Here is a 16,388-nt window from a genome sequence, read left to right on the forward strand (position 1 = left end):
GTTCTCATTTTTGTTTTTCATTTCTTTCCTAATAAAACCTAACATTCTATTTGCTTTCTTAGCCACCGCAGCACACTGAGCAGAGGGCTTCAACGTATCATCAGTGATGACACCTCGATCCTTTCCTGGGCGTGACTTCTAATGTGGAACCTTGCATTACGTAGCAATAGTTCGGGTTCCTTTTTCCCACAAGCATCACTTTGCACTTGCTCACATTAAATGTCATCTGCCATTTGGATGCCCAGTCTCTCAGTCTCGTAAGGTCCTCTTGTAATGTTTCACAATCCTCTCGCAATTTAACATCAATTCTATAACAGCAGTTGCACATGAAATTGCCATTATAGAATATTAGCTTAAGTCCATATTGGCACACCTAACTTTAGGCGCCAGCTCACAGGCTGGTGTAAGTGCTTAGGCCCAACTTTAGATGTCAGGCGAATAACTGCACACATTCTATAACAAGTGTGGGCAAGTCCCTGGCACACTCCTGACTCACCCATGCCACTCGCCACACCCCTACAGTGGTTGCACACTATGGATTTTGTGTGAACGTTACAGAATACTAACTATGGTCAGTTGTGAACGTAACTGCTAATTGATGCCAATTAGTGCCAATTATTTCTAGTTAACATCATTATATTAGGTTATGGAAAGTTATGGGCCAAATTCTAAAAATAGCGCCTTAAAAATCAGAGCCGCAAAATCATACGCTTATTGCGATTCTATAAACTACGCCTAAAGTTAGGTGTAGTTTATAGAATATGCTTAGCGGCCGTTCTTGTGACTATAACTTAGGCGCACTCATTTAGGCCACCTAAAACCAGGCCTAAATACCTGCATCTAAGTTAGGCGCAGATCGGGTGTATTCCATAATAGTACGCATAGTTTTTGAACTGCCCATAACCTGCCCATTCCACGCTCATGGCCATGCCCCCTATTCGGCTGCACATATTAGAATTTATGCGCACCACGTTGTAGAATACACCTAGAAAGTTGTGTGAAGAAAGTACCAATTATCAGCACTGATTGGCTTTTTAATTTGGTTGTGTGTGCAATTTAGCTGTGTAGCCAAATTAGCATGCACAGTTTAAGGCGTCATTTTCAGAATTTGGGGGTATATGTGCAACTGACCTTATTCTCTAATTTGTGCACATAACTCTGAATGCTGAATGGTGAATTTTATAAATCGAGCCTAAAAAAATTGGTGCAGAAAAAAAACACTTAAGCACTATCCTATAAGCCATGCCTAAAGTTAGGCACGGTTTATAGAATAGCACTTAAGCACATGGGTCATGCATAAATTTAGGCACATCCACTTGCACCTACAAAAATGTGGTGCAAATACCCCTGCCTAAATTTATATGCAGGACCCCCTTATCCTATAATTGTGCATCTAACTGGAATCCATGCCTATGCTCTGCCCCGAAATGCCCATGACCCTCCCATTTCTGTGCCCCCTTTTCCAGGACACATATAAAATTTAGGCACAGATCATGCCCCTAAATTTATGCATGCACAAGTTAATTTATTTCAATTAACACCAATAATTGCTTGTTAAAAAGCCAATTATTGGCATTAATTGGCTCATTATCCAATTAAATTGTGGATGCAAATTTTTGGTGCCTTTTATAGAATTAGCGGGTAAGCGTACAGTTTGGCGCACAGAATTATAGAATTTCCCCTGTAATGCAAATGGCTAAATAGAGAGGCCCTTTTACAAAAGGAGTATAAGGGCCTACCGCGTGTCCCAGGCGGTAATTCCAAATTTGGCGTGTGCCAAAAGCACGTGCTAGAAAATATTTTCTATTTTCTACTGTGGGGCTCTTACCCAGTGGTAAATGGCAGTTGGCACGCGCTGCATGCTTACTGCCTGGGTAGCGAGCGAAACCTTACCGCCACGGTAATGTCTCAGGCTGAAAATGAACGCACGCTGGTTTTCATTTTGCTGCACGTCCATTTTCCAGCCCATTAAAAAACATCCCTTTTTCCTAGATGCAGTACAATAAGGGTCTGGCGCATGCCAAAAACACACACCCACACTGCTACTGGCCAGTTTTTGGTGCGCCTTTGTAACAGGGCTCCACAATGTGGCTAAAAAGCATCTGCTGTTTTAAGATAAAATTAGTTCAACATGCATAGTTCTAGTTCCAGTTGCATCTATAAAGAGCAGGGGAAACTACAGCGAACTATCTTACCTGATTACATATGTTGATGTCCACTCCTGTCTTTAGGTAATCAAGGGCTTTTTCTAAGTTGCCTGCTCGTGCAGCTCTCAAATAACTTGCATTTGTGTCAGACTGCAAAGAAAAACACAACTGATCAGAGATCAGAAAAATATACATAACTGGTCATTTGGAATATTATATAACATGATTTTGAGAAATGCACAAAAATAACCTTAGGTGTGCTGGAGGTCATTTCACAGGGGAAGAAAAAAGAAGAAACCTGTGTAAAAGCTAATATTTCATACAGGCACCAGAGGCTCTCAGAAATATCCTAATGGCGCACAAATTGTCCATTTTGACCTGTTGAAAAGGTGAAAATGTGTTTCTGTACACACACACACTTTATAAACTATGGGCGTCTTTTACTAAAGCGCGCTCACGTTTTTAGAATGCGCTAAAATTGTGGGTGTGCTAAACGTTAAAGACACCCATAGGAATGCATTGGCGTCTCTAACGTTTAGCGCCCCAATTTTAGCGTGCACTAAAAATGTGAGCGCGCTTTAGTAAAAGATCTCCTCTATGTGGTTTGCATATAAATATGCATAATTTTGTCAATATGGGTCCCTGTATGTGTGTATTCAGCCAAGCTATTTTATCATAGGCATTTCCTGTGTGTTAAACTGTTTAAGAAGGAACTAAAAAGATTCCTTTTTACTCAGATGTATGGGGAATCTGATTTTGTAATATGTATTATGTCAGTTAATATGGCTCCTTGCAGAGCTTTTTTTCTGTTCTCTAACCCTGAGAGAGTCCTTGAGTGTGAGCCAGGTTTCAACAGAATTCTTGTTACCATTTCGTAAGAAACAGCAGAGGTTTTCATGTATTGATTTCTATCATTTTGTTTTATTATGATTATTTTTTATTTTGTATGGTTTGTCTTGATGTTTATTATGTATGTTGATAATGTAATCTGCCAAGAATTGCTTAGATTGCGCAGAATAGAAATATTTTTAAATACACTAAAATTAAATACACTATGTAATTACCCCTATACAGGACTATATATGGAGCAGTAGAATACACACACACACACACATACAGATATTTTTATTTTCTGCGGTAAGTTCATCACTGGTGGTTTTCACCTCTAAAAAGCTAATTGTGATTGTGATTGAATACCGTGTTGCCAAACATTCTCTCCTAAAGGGCATTATAGCTTGACAGCTGGTAATGCAGACCAGGTGAGGCAGAGATGGAGCCTTTCTGTGTGGTAACAGGAGGTTCCAGTGGCCATTCCCTCTAGCCTTGCTGCTCGTATGGCATGGGACTGTGAAGCCATGACATGCTGTACAGAAGGCAAAGCCTGTGGTAACATTATTAATGAACGGGTCACCTGAGCCTGACGTATCTGCCTTGGCTTTCCTTAAAGACAGCTATCTCTGGCCAGAACCTGAATATAAATACTTTACTTTCTCAGAACTCTCCTATCTGATTCATAACAGGAAATGACTGTTTTTTTTTTTATTTTTAACTTGGTTTAAAATTCAGTGTTTGCAAAGACTATGGTGGGCACTATGTGCTAGGATACTTTGTAATGTCTACTAAGGTCAGGGCTTTTTTGAGGGGGTACTTGGGGATACTGAGTACCGGCACCTTTTCCATTGTCTACTAAAATTGACCCATGGTCCCTAAGTTTTAATGAAAGAACTCAGGCTCTACACACCAGTTCTGCCTTGTCATAGATTCTGTGACTGGTTGCAGGGAGCCTGGCTATTGTGGGGTGGGTCTCTCAGTGATCACCCCCATCCCTGAAGGATGGTCTGGCATTTGAGTACCGGCACCTTTTTTTGCTAGAAATAATGCACTGACTAAGGTGCTAATATATTCAAGGTAGGAGATTGGGGTTGAATTAATAGTTCTTAAATATCTCCCTGTTAATACAGTGGAACTAGGAAGGAGTTTCTGGGGCTGTCCTTCCAACCTACTCATCGTCCATTCCATTTTCTGTTTTCCTTATATAACTTGTTTATGGTGAAAAGAGTTGGTTATTACCGCTTTACCCAATTAAATTCAACGGTTCTTCTCAATGGTGGACTGACAATTGGGACCATTTATAGGCTGGAATGGATCTTTTCAAGGGCTTCAATGACAGCTTCTGAAATTTTTGAACAAGGACAGTGCCAGGCAGACTTCTACAGTCTATGCCCTGAAAATAGCATGGACAAATCAAGATCAGGTATACATATGTTGTATCACTTCACACCTTATATAATGAGTTTATCTTCTCAGGCAGACTGGACGGACCATACAGGTCTTTATCTGCTGTCTACTATGTTGCTTTGTTACTATGGACAATAGGGTAATGCCCGAGGGCCCACTCTCCCCTAGCCTCCACTTAGTTTAATCACTTTTGTTAGGTGGTTAGGGGCTTATGATCCTTATTGCCAGGGGGCCCAGACCACTGTCAGTCCACCCCTATTCCCTCTTTTCAATTAAACTGCACTTATTAATCCAGCTTTGAAACCTTAATTCTTTACTCTTATTCTCTCCATACACTTATTTTTCTTGTCTAAGCTCCACAGAACAAGGATCGTCTCTTATATGCATCTGTACAGCCCCACATATACCCTTGAAGTGCAAATTATACTAGCTGCTTCTGATTTTTGGTAATAAATGAAAAACACCAATAAAAACAAACAAAAAACATAGGTTAAACTAAGCCATTGTTTTGCTCATTTATATTTTCCTTCTTTTTTATGGTTACTGTATTTGCGATCCTTCTTTTCTGTACAAGTATGTAAAACTGCTTGCTAAGGGTTACTAAACCACTAGTGATTCCCGGCAAGGCAATGCCAACAAAGCCCATTCAACTGTTTGTCAGCACTGCCACGTGGGAAACACTAGCACAGTTTGGTAAAAGAGGCCCTAAATTTGTAAATTTTCAATAAATATATTTTTTAAAAACCCAGTTGTTTAGGTCATAAACAATCCTACCCCAGAAACTGGCCATCCCACTGATGAAATCATTCAGGTTTTCATCTGTAATCCCCTGATTCATCATGCTCATGCATGAGCAGTATGAGAAGAGATATGAGGTCACCAGCAAGGTCCATCCAGCCCTATTTGTAGGAGTTGGAGGAGAAATGAGGGAATAAACCTGCAACCTCATGCTATTGCTTCTGTAAACTGCCCCCCTCCCCCCGCCAAATGATTCTGGGATTTATAGGAGCTGTGAGGGAGCGAGAGTGGCACACCATCCATAGATTACAGTCTATGGATCACCATTTAGTAATTCCAAATAGGCCTTTTTGGTTTTTTTTTATAGGAAAAGATGAGGGATAAAGGTTTTCTGACAATAGACTATTGAAAAATGGAATAGGCTACCATTGTATTTGGCCTTTAGGAACGCCCTGAAAATGTAGTTGGTTTTCAGATTTTAAATTTATGTGTTCTATTTATTATTTCATTATATTGTTCACCGACTTGACTGGCAAATTGTTTGCCAATAAGAAGGTAAATAAAGTTGTATAAAATAAATACATTTTGCCATTCTCTCTTCGGCCCTCACGGTTTATTGGTTAGTATTGATTACAAACTCACCTGTGACAGAGAAAGAAGGTACAGAACCCAGTCCTCTCCCCTCTGCCCTAGAACCCTTAGCCCCATGTAACCCTTTCCTCACCTTTCCATCATGAACAGAAAAGCCTGTCCTCTGATCTACAGGAGAGAGATTCTTGAACCTACTGAAGAGCTCATCCCCAGGTCAATCCAAGCAATCTTGTCTCCTGCTGGAGGATAGGCTGAAAGCCAGGAGCATGTAGAGTGGATAGGATGGGGTTGTTCTGTTGCTGTTTGGAGGAAGGGAAGGGGGAGGGCAATGTGGAAGTTGGGATAGAGCTGAGAGGAGGTGAAGTGCTTGAGTTGTGAGGAGAGTTCTAAGGTCATAGGAGGAACATATTGCGAATGAATTAATGTGTTGGGTCTGACTCCACAAGTAAAAATTATTTTTTTAATTTATAGTAAAAGGCAAAAGAAAAAAAAAAGAATTAAGTTTCTTAAATTGAATCAAACAATTTAACTAGATATATAACTTGCACTGTGACAACACTGATACACACCAAACCATCTCGTCCAAAAAATAAACACTACATTTAGAATTTATAAACAGCCAGGGCCCTGTTTACTAAGCCGCACTAGCGTTTTTAGCGCATGCTACAATTAGTGCGCCCTAAGTGCTAGTCATCCATATGTTAAAAATGCTAATGTGCCCTTAGCGCTGCTAAGTAAATAGGGCCCTAAGGATCAGAAGACCTATATATATATATAGGGTTACCATATGTCCGGATTTCTAGACAAACGGGCAGATTGCTAGCCTGCCCTCCCCTTACTTACTACTGTCCTGGTGGTCTAGTGATCTCTTCCGCCTTCGGGACAGGAACGAGCCCCCTCTTTCCTGCCCGGAGCGCTGCCCTGCATGCATCCTTCCTGTTCCTGATCTCGGCGCCGATTCAAAATGGCCGCCGAGAGTTGAAGTGACCTCGTGAGACTTCAACTCTCGGCAGCCATTTTGAATCAGCGCCGAGATCAGGAACAGGAAGGATGCATGCAGGGCAGCACTCCGGGCAGTAAAGAGGGGGCTCTTTCCTGCCCCGAAGAGGTCACTAGACCACCAGGGCAGTAGTAAGGTAAGGGGGGGAGGGGAAAATGTGACAGGGGGCGGAGCGAGGGCGTAAAAGGGGTGGGGTGGTTGTGAAAGGGGGCGTGGTGGGTGTGTGGTGGGGCGGGGCATATGTCTTCCTTTTGGGGGGACAAAATATGGTAATCCTATATATATATATATATATATATATATATATATCCTATATAATAATTCTCACCTCCAACGTTCTGAGGCTACCTGGAACTGTGGAAAACTCGAAAGTGGAGTAGATCATCCAACTGATTGGCTGCGACACGGATGATGTCACCAGCCTGACGCACAGCAACAAACCGCGACCCAGGCAGGGGGAGGAGTAGGGAAACACACGGAGCGTGTTTCCCTACTCCTCCCCCTGACTAGGAATCGCTGGCGGAGCATGTGGAGCAAGCGGAGCATGTGGAATTGCATCGAGAAGGGGGAATTGTGGGGAAAAGGCCACATCGAGGAGAAGGATATGGATGGGACACAGCCTGGGTGGAGACAGAGATGGATGAGGGCGCTCCGCAGCACAAAGAAAAGAGGGGCGAGGTAGCGACTCTCACCTGTTCCTGGCGCTCTCACATCCATATAGGCGGCCAGCAGGGCCCGGGCCGGTGAGCGCAGAAACTCACAGTGGCCATAGCGGGAAGCGGTGGCTGTCTAGCTCCGAGCTGTGGGAACAATGCAGGGAAACCGGGAGGGGCGGGGCCACGGAGACCGAGGGGCGGAACAAAGACAGGCTAGCGGAGGGTCACAGCTAGGGAAAAACCAGAGAGGGGCAGCGTACAGGAGACTAAAGGCGGAGAGAGTGGGAGGGGTGGAGCCACATCGAGGGTGGCAGGCCGGATACACAGGAGGGGGCGGAGGCTAGGAAGCAACAGTGAGAGAAGAAGGGGTAAAATGAGAGACTGACTGACGAGGAGGGCGGAGCTAAAAACAAAACACAGCAAAAAGGAGGAGGGGTGAAGACAAAGGAGATCTGATGCGGAGTGGAGTCAGGGGCGGAGCCAAAATAGACAAAAGGGAGAAAAAAAGAGGAGGGGTGGAGCCACAGGAGAACTGAAAACAGTGGGGTTCAAATCTGATATTGTCCTTTGTGAAAGATCAGAAAATGTAGTAGGATCATCGCCTAAATTCTGTCTAAAATCATTAAAAAAATCTCTCTACATATAAAATACTCAAGTCACAACAATTAGTTCATGGGACCAGAGAGGGGGGAAGGGGGTCCCTAAGAACACAGAGACGAGGGAAAGGGGGGTCCTCAAAGAGGGCGGAGGGGAGGACACTCATGGTCTCACTTACTCGCACACACTCATTCTCACAAACACACACTCTCAAACAGACACACTCGCAACCACTTCCACTCTGTAACACACACACACTTGCACATTCACTCTCTCTCTCACACACAGTCACTCTCACAGAAACACTCTCTCAAACATACACACTCCAAGGGAAAACTTGCTACCGCCCGTATCATTTGTGTAAAAAAAGGGCCTTTTTAACACAATGTGCCATGGACAAACAAGATCTTAATCACTCACACTCCCTCTCCCACCCCCCTTAATACACAAACTAAAAAAAACCCAACAAGATCTCAATCACTCACTAAGACACACACACACATTCCTCTCAAACTCTGCCATGGTGAATCAAGATCTCTATCTGTTCCTCACACCCACACACTTCCCCCCCCCCCCCCATCACCCACAATAAATACACAAGCTCCAAAATGCAGAATCAGCATCTCTCACTCACTCACTCACTCACTCACTCACTCACTCACACCCACACACAACACTAAGAAAAAAAACACAGGAAACCAATACCTTGCATAATAAACGTCAATTATTCATTACCATGACAACAAATTTCTCCTAACAAAACCCTTACAAAACAATAATTGCACAAAGCCAATACCTTGCTAGCACCCGTTTCATTGGTTTCAGAAACGGGCCTTTTTTTACTAGTATATAAATAAAGCCATCTATTCATTTATTATCTGCCAATAGAGATAATAGATGACCTAAGTGGAGAATATCAAAACAGCCACAAAAGGATATATAAAACATTAAAAACAAAACAATCAACACACACTGAAAATAATGTAAAAAATGTATGTCTGCCTCACTTCAGTCTGCTAAAAGAACACACAAAGAAGTATGCCTTAAATTCTTTTCTGAACTGAAATAATAATTTTAGAAACAAAGCAGAACAGGAAGCCAGGTCCAGAGAATAAAAACTGGCAACAGAAAATACATATAATTAGTAGAATTAGATTGATCATTGCCTGATCAAAGTTGTGTTTCAAGTACTCTATCCTGTGAATGCTATCCTGAGGGAAGGAGTCAGAAAAAGTCACTAGATTGGAATGAGTGTCTCTTTCAGGCTGCTGAACACACTCTAACCTTGCATGTGAGCAGTACCACATGCCTGCTGTTTAAGTAGGGCATTCTTTGTTTTCTGCCTATAATATTCTGTTTAATGTATTTGAATGACTGCTGGGGAGTTTCCCCACTGATTTCCATGGAGCTGGAGAAATGAGTTGTTCAGAGAGTATGCAAATGAGATAATGTGGGCAAATGTTTTTGGAATCTTGTTAGGTCATACTAACATTGCAGCTCAAGCATCCTCAGTGTACATTAGGTTCCTTTTTCTATAGGAGATAGATGTCACTCAACTTATTTGGCATATCTGATAAGGACTAATGAGGCTCATGCATAAGAAAATGAGGCAGCTAATGCATTCCATGGCTCAGAGTAGGGTGATCTGAAATGCTTTATTAGAAGCTCATTTTCATCCTAGTTTCCCTCTAAAGCAGTGTCCTCTCTAGCTAGGAATGGTAACTATTTCTATTTTCCAATCCAGCCAAACAGCTAATTACTTCAGCCTCCTTTCCAGCAGTAAAATGAGTAAATTAACCACCATGTATGTATGATGTTCACACACACATGCACACATCTATCCATAAACATATACACAGCTTTTGTCTCAGCTCTTCTGCAGAGAATAGCACATACACAACAAAGTCAGTTGTAGGCACAGTTGTGAAGCTTTATTGCCTCAATATGGCTGCAGCAGTTCCATATGGAATGTGAGCTAAACTGGACCTCCCTAGAGATTATCTCTGGAATGCAATTATACTGCAAAGCAATTAGAGAAAGATGATAATGGCAGATTTGAGTGTCAGGCGCAAACTTGTGATTGCAAACCAAGGGGCCAATGCAATAAACTGTGTTATTTTATTTATTTTTTATTTTTGTTACATTTGTACCCCGCGCTTTCCCACTCATGGCATGCTCAATGCGACTCAATGTTAGGCTTTGCACACCGGTTTGCTCGGCTTTAGAACATAATTTTGAGGGCACCTCTATAAAATGCACAAGCTAACTGGGTGCAATTCCTAACACACAGCACTTTGAAATCTATATGGTAATTTATTACTGGCTATTTCAGCCCTGATTCTTCCATGGTGCACAGAAGACCCAAAGAGCTTTAACACCAGGTCAGAGGAGGTGTTAAAGGTTAGCTTAGAACTTCTGCAGTAGGGTTAGAGAGGAACTCATGCCTGTTTCTTCCCTTTATTGACAGCATAAGGATCCACAACTTTTTTTTTCAGAAAATGTGGGTGGTGTGGTGGTGCAAAGAATACAAAAGAGTGGAGTGGAGGAGTGGCCTAGTGGTTAGGATGGTGGACTTGTCCTGGGAAACTGAGGTTCAATTCCCACTTCAGGCACAGGCAGCTCCTTGTGACTCTGAGCAAGTCACTTAACCCTCCATTGCCCCATGTAAGCCGCATTGAGCCTGCCATGAGTGGGAAAGCACGGGGTACAAATGTAACAAAAAAAAGGGAGTAATTCTATAAAGAAGTGCCTATTATCTATGCTACGCACAAACACCTATTCCGCAGAGCGGGTGTAAATGCTCACACCTAGGGGTCCTTTTACTAAGCCACGTGGGCACCTATGCACGTCCTATGCACTTCGATTTTGAACTACCGCCCGGCTACCACGTGGCCCGGGTGGTAATTTCATTTTTTATGCGCATCCACTAAGCATGCTGGAAATAATCCCGTAAATTATGCTATGAAGTCAGTTTCTGCAGCTCAACCAATCCAAATAATTTGGCTAACAGGATCTCTCTTGAGGTATGATGATGCCACCATGTTTCAGATGCTCCCTTGAGCTTGTGGACCCTGAAGAAATGTGTCCACAAGTTACTCCTCTTGCTAGTAGAGATATAGCATTTCAGTTGTTTCCTGAATGGACAATGGTCATGCAGGCTATAGCTCACTTCATCTACACTGCACACTCTTCACTGGACAGCTGATAGTGTAACCAATATTTGTCATCACTGACATCTTTTTGCAAAGCCACAAACAGTTGGTAAATTGGCATAAGTAGAAGGAACTGAATTTGTATTCAGTTAAAAGCATATGATAGAATCTATTAGATATCTTTTAGCTTCAGTCCGTCTCAGTGGCAATTTTCTGTGCTGCCACGCAGAATACCTAGGTTTATTTCATAAACCTGGCGTACCATTTTTCAAGCCACTGTAATAGGGATGTTGCAAAGAGAAAGAGTTCATATAGTCCACAGCTTTCACTGAATACTGACACTTACTGGCTGGATTCAAGGTACATGGAAACATATATAAAAATATAGAAAAACTAGTAAAAAAAACCCCGTTTCTGATGCAAATGAAACGGGGGCTAGCAAGGTTTTCTTCAGAGTGTGCATGTGGGAGTGTGTGTGTCCCTGCCCTCTGCCCTCTCTCCCTCCCCCTCCCCCACCTCCGAGTCCAGTCCTTCAGTGTTGTTTCCTGCTGTTCTGTGTTTTTGTTACAGAGAGAGTGAGGGCATCTCTCTCCCCTCCCCCCTCTGAGTCCTTCACTGTTTCCTGGGATTTCGTGCTGTGCTGTTTTCCTTCACTCATGGGGAAACCGGATATCTCTGGCGCTTCACACTTCCGGCTGGAGGCTTCAGTGGTGCCTTTTATATATATATAGATAATGGCAGATAAAGGCCATATGGAGGCTTATTTTCAAAGCACTTAGCCTCCCAAAGTTCCATAGAAACTTATGGAACTTAGCCTCCCAAAGTGCTTTGAAAATATGCCTCATGGCCTATCTAATCTGCCCATCCATACCATCTACTCGCTTTTACTCCTTTAGAAATCCTGTGTACTTGTCCCAAGCTTTCTTAAATTCAGAAACAGTTTTTGTCTCCACCAACTCTACCGGGAGGCCATTCCACGACTTCACTACCCTTTCCATGAAGAAGTATTTCCTCACATAACTTCTGAGTCTGTCCCTTTTTGCCTCTATCCTATGCCCCCTCATTCCAGAGCTTCCTTTCAAGGTATTTAAATGTCTCTATCATATCTCCTCTCTCCCACCTTTTTTCCAAAGTGTGCTTAATGATATCTTTAAGTCTGTCTCCATATGCTTTATGACAAAGACCACTGACAATTTTAGTACCCTCCCTTTGGACCGACTCCACCCTGTTTATATCTTTTTTAAGATGTGGTCTCCAGAACTGTACACAATATTCTAAATGAGGTCTCACCGGACTTTGATATAGGAGCATCATCACCTTCTTTTTCCTACTGGTCATTCCTCTTCCTATGTACCCAAGCATCCTTCTAGCTTTCATTGTTGCCTATTCTACCTGTGTGGCCACCTTAAGATCATCACATATGATCACACCCAAGCCCTGCTCCTCTTGTGCAAAAACGTTCTCACCCCCTAAATGGTACCATTCCTTCAGTTTTTTTGCAGCCCAAATCAATGACCCTACATTTTTTAGCATTAAATATTAGCTGCCAAATTCCGGACCATTCCTCAAGCTGTACTAGTTCCCTCCTCATGTTATCCACACAATCAGGGGTATCTACCCTATTGCAGATTTTGGTATCATCCGCAAAGAGGCAAACGTTATCAGACAGTCCTTCAGCAATATCATTTACAAAAATGTTAAAAAGAGCCGTCCCAAGGTCAGATCCCTGCAGCACACCACTGATAATATCCTTTTCCTCAGAATGAGCTCCATTTACCACTACGCTCTGTCACCTTCCAGTCAGTCACTTTAGGGCACATATCAAGGGCACTCAGCTTATTTATTAGTTGTCTACACAGAACCGTGCCAAAGGCTTTGGTAAAATCTAAATACACCATATCTGGCACTCTCTATTGATCCAACTCTCTGGTCATTCAATCAAAGAAATTAATTAGATATGTCTGACAAGACCTGTCTCTAGTGAAATCATGTTGCCTCATACATAGTAACATAGTAAATGACGGCAGATAAAGACCTGAACGGTCCATCCAGTCTGCCCAACAAGATAAACTCATTTTACATAGTATGTAATACTTTATATATGTTTATCCGAGTTTGATTTGTCCCTGCCTTTCTCAGGGCACAGACCGTAGAAGTCTGCCCTGCACCGGTTTTATTCTCCAAATACCAGCGTCGCCACCCAATGTCCGCTAAGATTCCATAGATCCATTCCTTCTAAACAGGATTCCTTTGTGTTTATCCCACGTATGTTTGAATTCCATTACCGTTTTCATCTCCACCACCTCCGGTGGGAGGGCATTCCACGTATCTATCACCCTCTCCGTGAAAAAAATACTTCCTGACATTACTCCTGAGTCTGCCCCTCTGCAACCTCAATTCATGTCCTCTAGTTCTAACCACCTTCCCGTCTCCGGAAAAGGTTCATACGCGGATTAATACCTTTCAAATATTTGTACGTCTGTATCATGTCACCCCTGTTTCTTCTTTCCTCCAAGGTATGCATGTTCAGGTCGGCTCGGGACCTGTAATCCATTGGATTACACAAACTTTACTATTCTCTGTTTTAAGTGTTTCCATTAATTTACTTACCACAGAAGTCAGACTTACCAGTCTGTAGTTCTGAACCTCTTCCTTACTTTATCTTTATTGCATATGTACTATACCATTTAAACTGATTTTTGCAGTGCAAATCAGTATACAGACTGTATGGCTCTGTTTACTAAGGTGCGCTAGCGTTTTTAGCACATGTACAAAATTAGCGCATGCTGTGTAGGCGCCCATAGGAATATTGTGGGCGCCTACACAGCGCATGCTAATGGTTAGCACGCCTCTAGCGCGGCTTAGTAAATGGGGCCGTAAAAAAACAAAAACAAGTAAACAACTTATAGAAAGGAAATACACCCAATAGATAGTAAATTAAAAATAGCAAATACCAGGAAGAGATGCACCAGCTCAGCTCAATCCGATTGGAATCAAAAGTTAGAGATCCTCTATGTTTATCCCATGCCTTTTTGAATTTCATCACCATTTGTATCTCTACCACCTCCTTAATGGAGACTTTCTGCATCTGTGCTGTTAAAGCAAGGAGGAGGAGACAGAACTCAAAGAACTTGGTACTCGGTAGGTGAAAGGCTGGCGCAAGTGCAGCATACACTTCCATGGGAACCCCACAGGAACTGCTTCTGTCCCCACGGAAACCCCGCAGGAACTGCTTTCGTCCCCGCGGGAACCCCGCAGGAACTGCTTCCGTCCCCGCGGGATCCCCGCAGGAACTGCTTCTGTCCCTGTGGGAATCCTTCGGGTTCCGCGGGATTCCCGCGAACCCCGTTCTCGTGCAAGTCTCTATTCAGGACCAACTTTATTCTGCTTATAACTTTGGAAAGTGCCCCAGGAGTGTGGGCCTAGGGCAGGCCTTCTCAACCCAGTCCTTGGAGCACATCAAATCCTATCAAGTTTTTTGGATATCTACCATGAATATACATGAGATAGTTTGCCATCCACTTCCTCCTTGGTGACCGACGCATCCCCTAGAATCAAAAAATCCCTGGTGGTCCAGTGGACCCCCTATCAAGCCTTCCCCCAATTCAACTAAAAAAAAACAACGCTATGGTAATCTAATGACCCCCACACCCCTCCCTTCCACATACCTTCTGACAGTTGAAGGCAGGAGGGCAGGCAACACATATGCCTGCTGGAATAACCATGTTTTTACCACAGTTCTGAAGCAATTTAAGGATAATTCTCCTTGAACCTCTAATGGGACAGAATTCCATACTGCTGAAGCCATGAAATAGAAAGCAATATTTATTTTGCTCTCAAATTGAGCTGATCTAGGTCTGGGTAGAACACTACGATGGTCATTTAAAGATTGGAATAACCAAGTGGGCAAATAAAGGACAGTAAAATGTGACAGGTAGGGAAGTGAGCCCATTAAAAATGCCTTAAAAGCTAGTAAAAGGACTTTAAATTTTACTCTATAGTCAACAGGAAGCCAATGATGTTTTAACGCAAAGGTGACATGATCTGATCAGCAAAGATTGCAAAGAAGATGAATGGTGGTATTTTGTAAGGTTTGAAGCTTCTTAAAAACAATTTTGCTAGCTCCTACATAAATAATATTGAAGTAATCAATTCTAGTTACTAAAATAATCAGAATAAATGAGTGAAAGGTATCATGATCAGAAAAATAACAAATATAATGTAACTGACAAAGAACAAAGAAGCCTGATTTACATACTTAAGAAACTTGGGGAAAGAAAGAAAGATGAGAATCAAGAATAACACAAGATAACAGAAGCTCTTAACAGGGGAGATCGTAGTACCTGGGAGCTGTAAACCTGCAGTAGGGTAATTATGTGGGGATAGGAGGATATCTACATAAAAATGAAAAGAGATTCCAGATTCTTGAATAAGAAGTACCAACAGGCTTAGACAAAGATGAAATAAAATAGGAGATAAAATAGATCCTTGGGATGTCGGACACCACAACCTAAATAACTAAAGACTCACCAAATAGAGTTTTTACTTTAAATGATCCGCTTTTGTGGAGAGGGACCACATCTGCCCTTCTCTAGCCCTCCGGGGACCACTCTCGATACTGCATATCAGGTAGCGGCTGACAGAAATTTGGTTTGGAGTGAAAGCTGGCTGAAATCCATTGTTTAGGTTTTGGCCAACAATGCCTGTACATTTTTGGCTGCAATTGAAACTCTCTACCCATAGCGCATGCTCCCCCCCAACAGTAATGGGCTTGGCTCTCTCTCCCCCCACTCCCTCAAGGGGGCAGTGACGACACTACTGTTATTCAGGGGTGAGAGAAGGGACAGCAGCACCAAAGCTACTTTTGTTCGGACGGAAGGGTAGCAGCGCTACCTCTGTTCGGTGGGGAGGGGAGGAGGTTGCAATGGTTTGGGAGCAGGATCAATGGCAAATTTCAGCCACAGATTCAGTTTTGGCTGAAACTGATAAAACAATTTTGGTCGGCCTCTAATATCAGGGAGCCAAGGAGAGTTCAAGCAGAGGCCTAGCCAGCTGTATGTGTGTGTATTTTTGTGTGTGGGGGGGGGGGTTCTGCTCCACACAGAGGTGCACAAAGACCTCTAATAGCTTAACAAGAGTACTAGATTTTGACATCTGCATACCTCTCCAGCTTTTGGAACAAGGGGCTGGCTCTCCAGACCCATGATTGTCAGTGGTAGAAGGAGACATCCCTTGGAGGGGAACCATTTTGGTATAAATACCCAAACTG

General features: G+C 42.8%; 1 protein-coding gene across 1 annotated transcript in view; it reads right to left on the reverse strand.

Moving 5' to 3' along the window:
* ANK3 (ankyrin 3) overlaps positions 1-16,388 on the reverse strand; it is an 889,892-nt gene that overhangs the window by 366,748 nt on the left and 506,756 nt on the right. The window contains 1 exon segment of the mRNA XM_030203110.1: positions 2,196-2,297. Coding sequence (XP_030058970.1) covers positions 2,196-2,297 — 102 coding nt within the window.

This window comes from Microcaecilia unicolor, chromosome 5 (genome assembly GCF_901765095.1).
Source record: "Microcaecilia unicolor chromosome 5, aMicUni1.1, whole genome shotgun sequence".
Classification (NCBI taxonomy): Eukaryota; Metazoa; Chordata; class Amphibia; order Gymnophiona; family Siphonopidae; genus Microcaecilia; species Microcaecilia unicolor.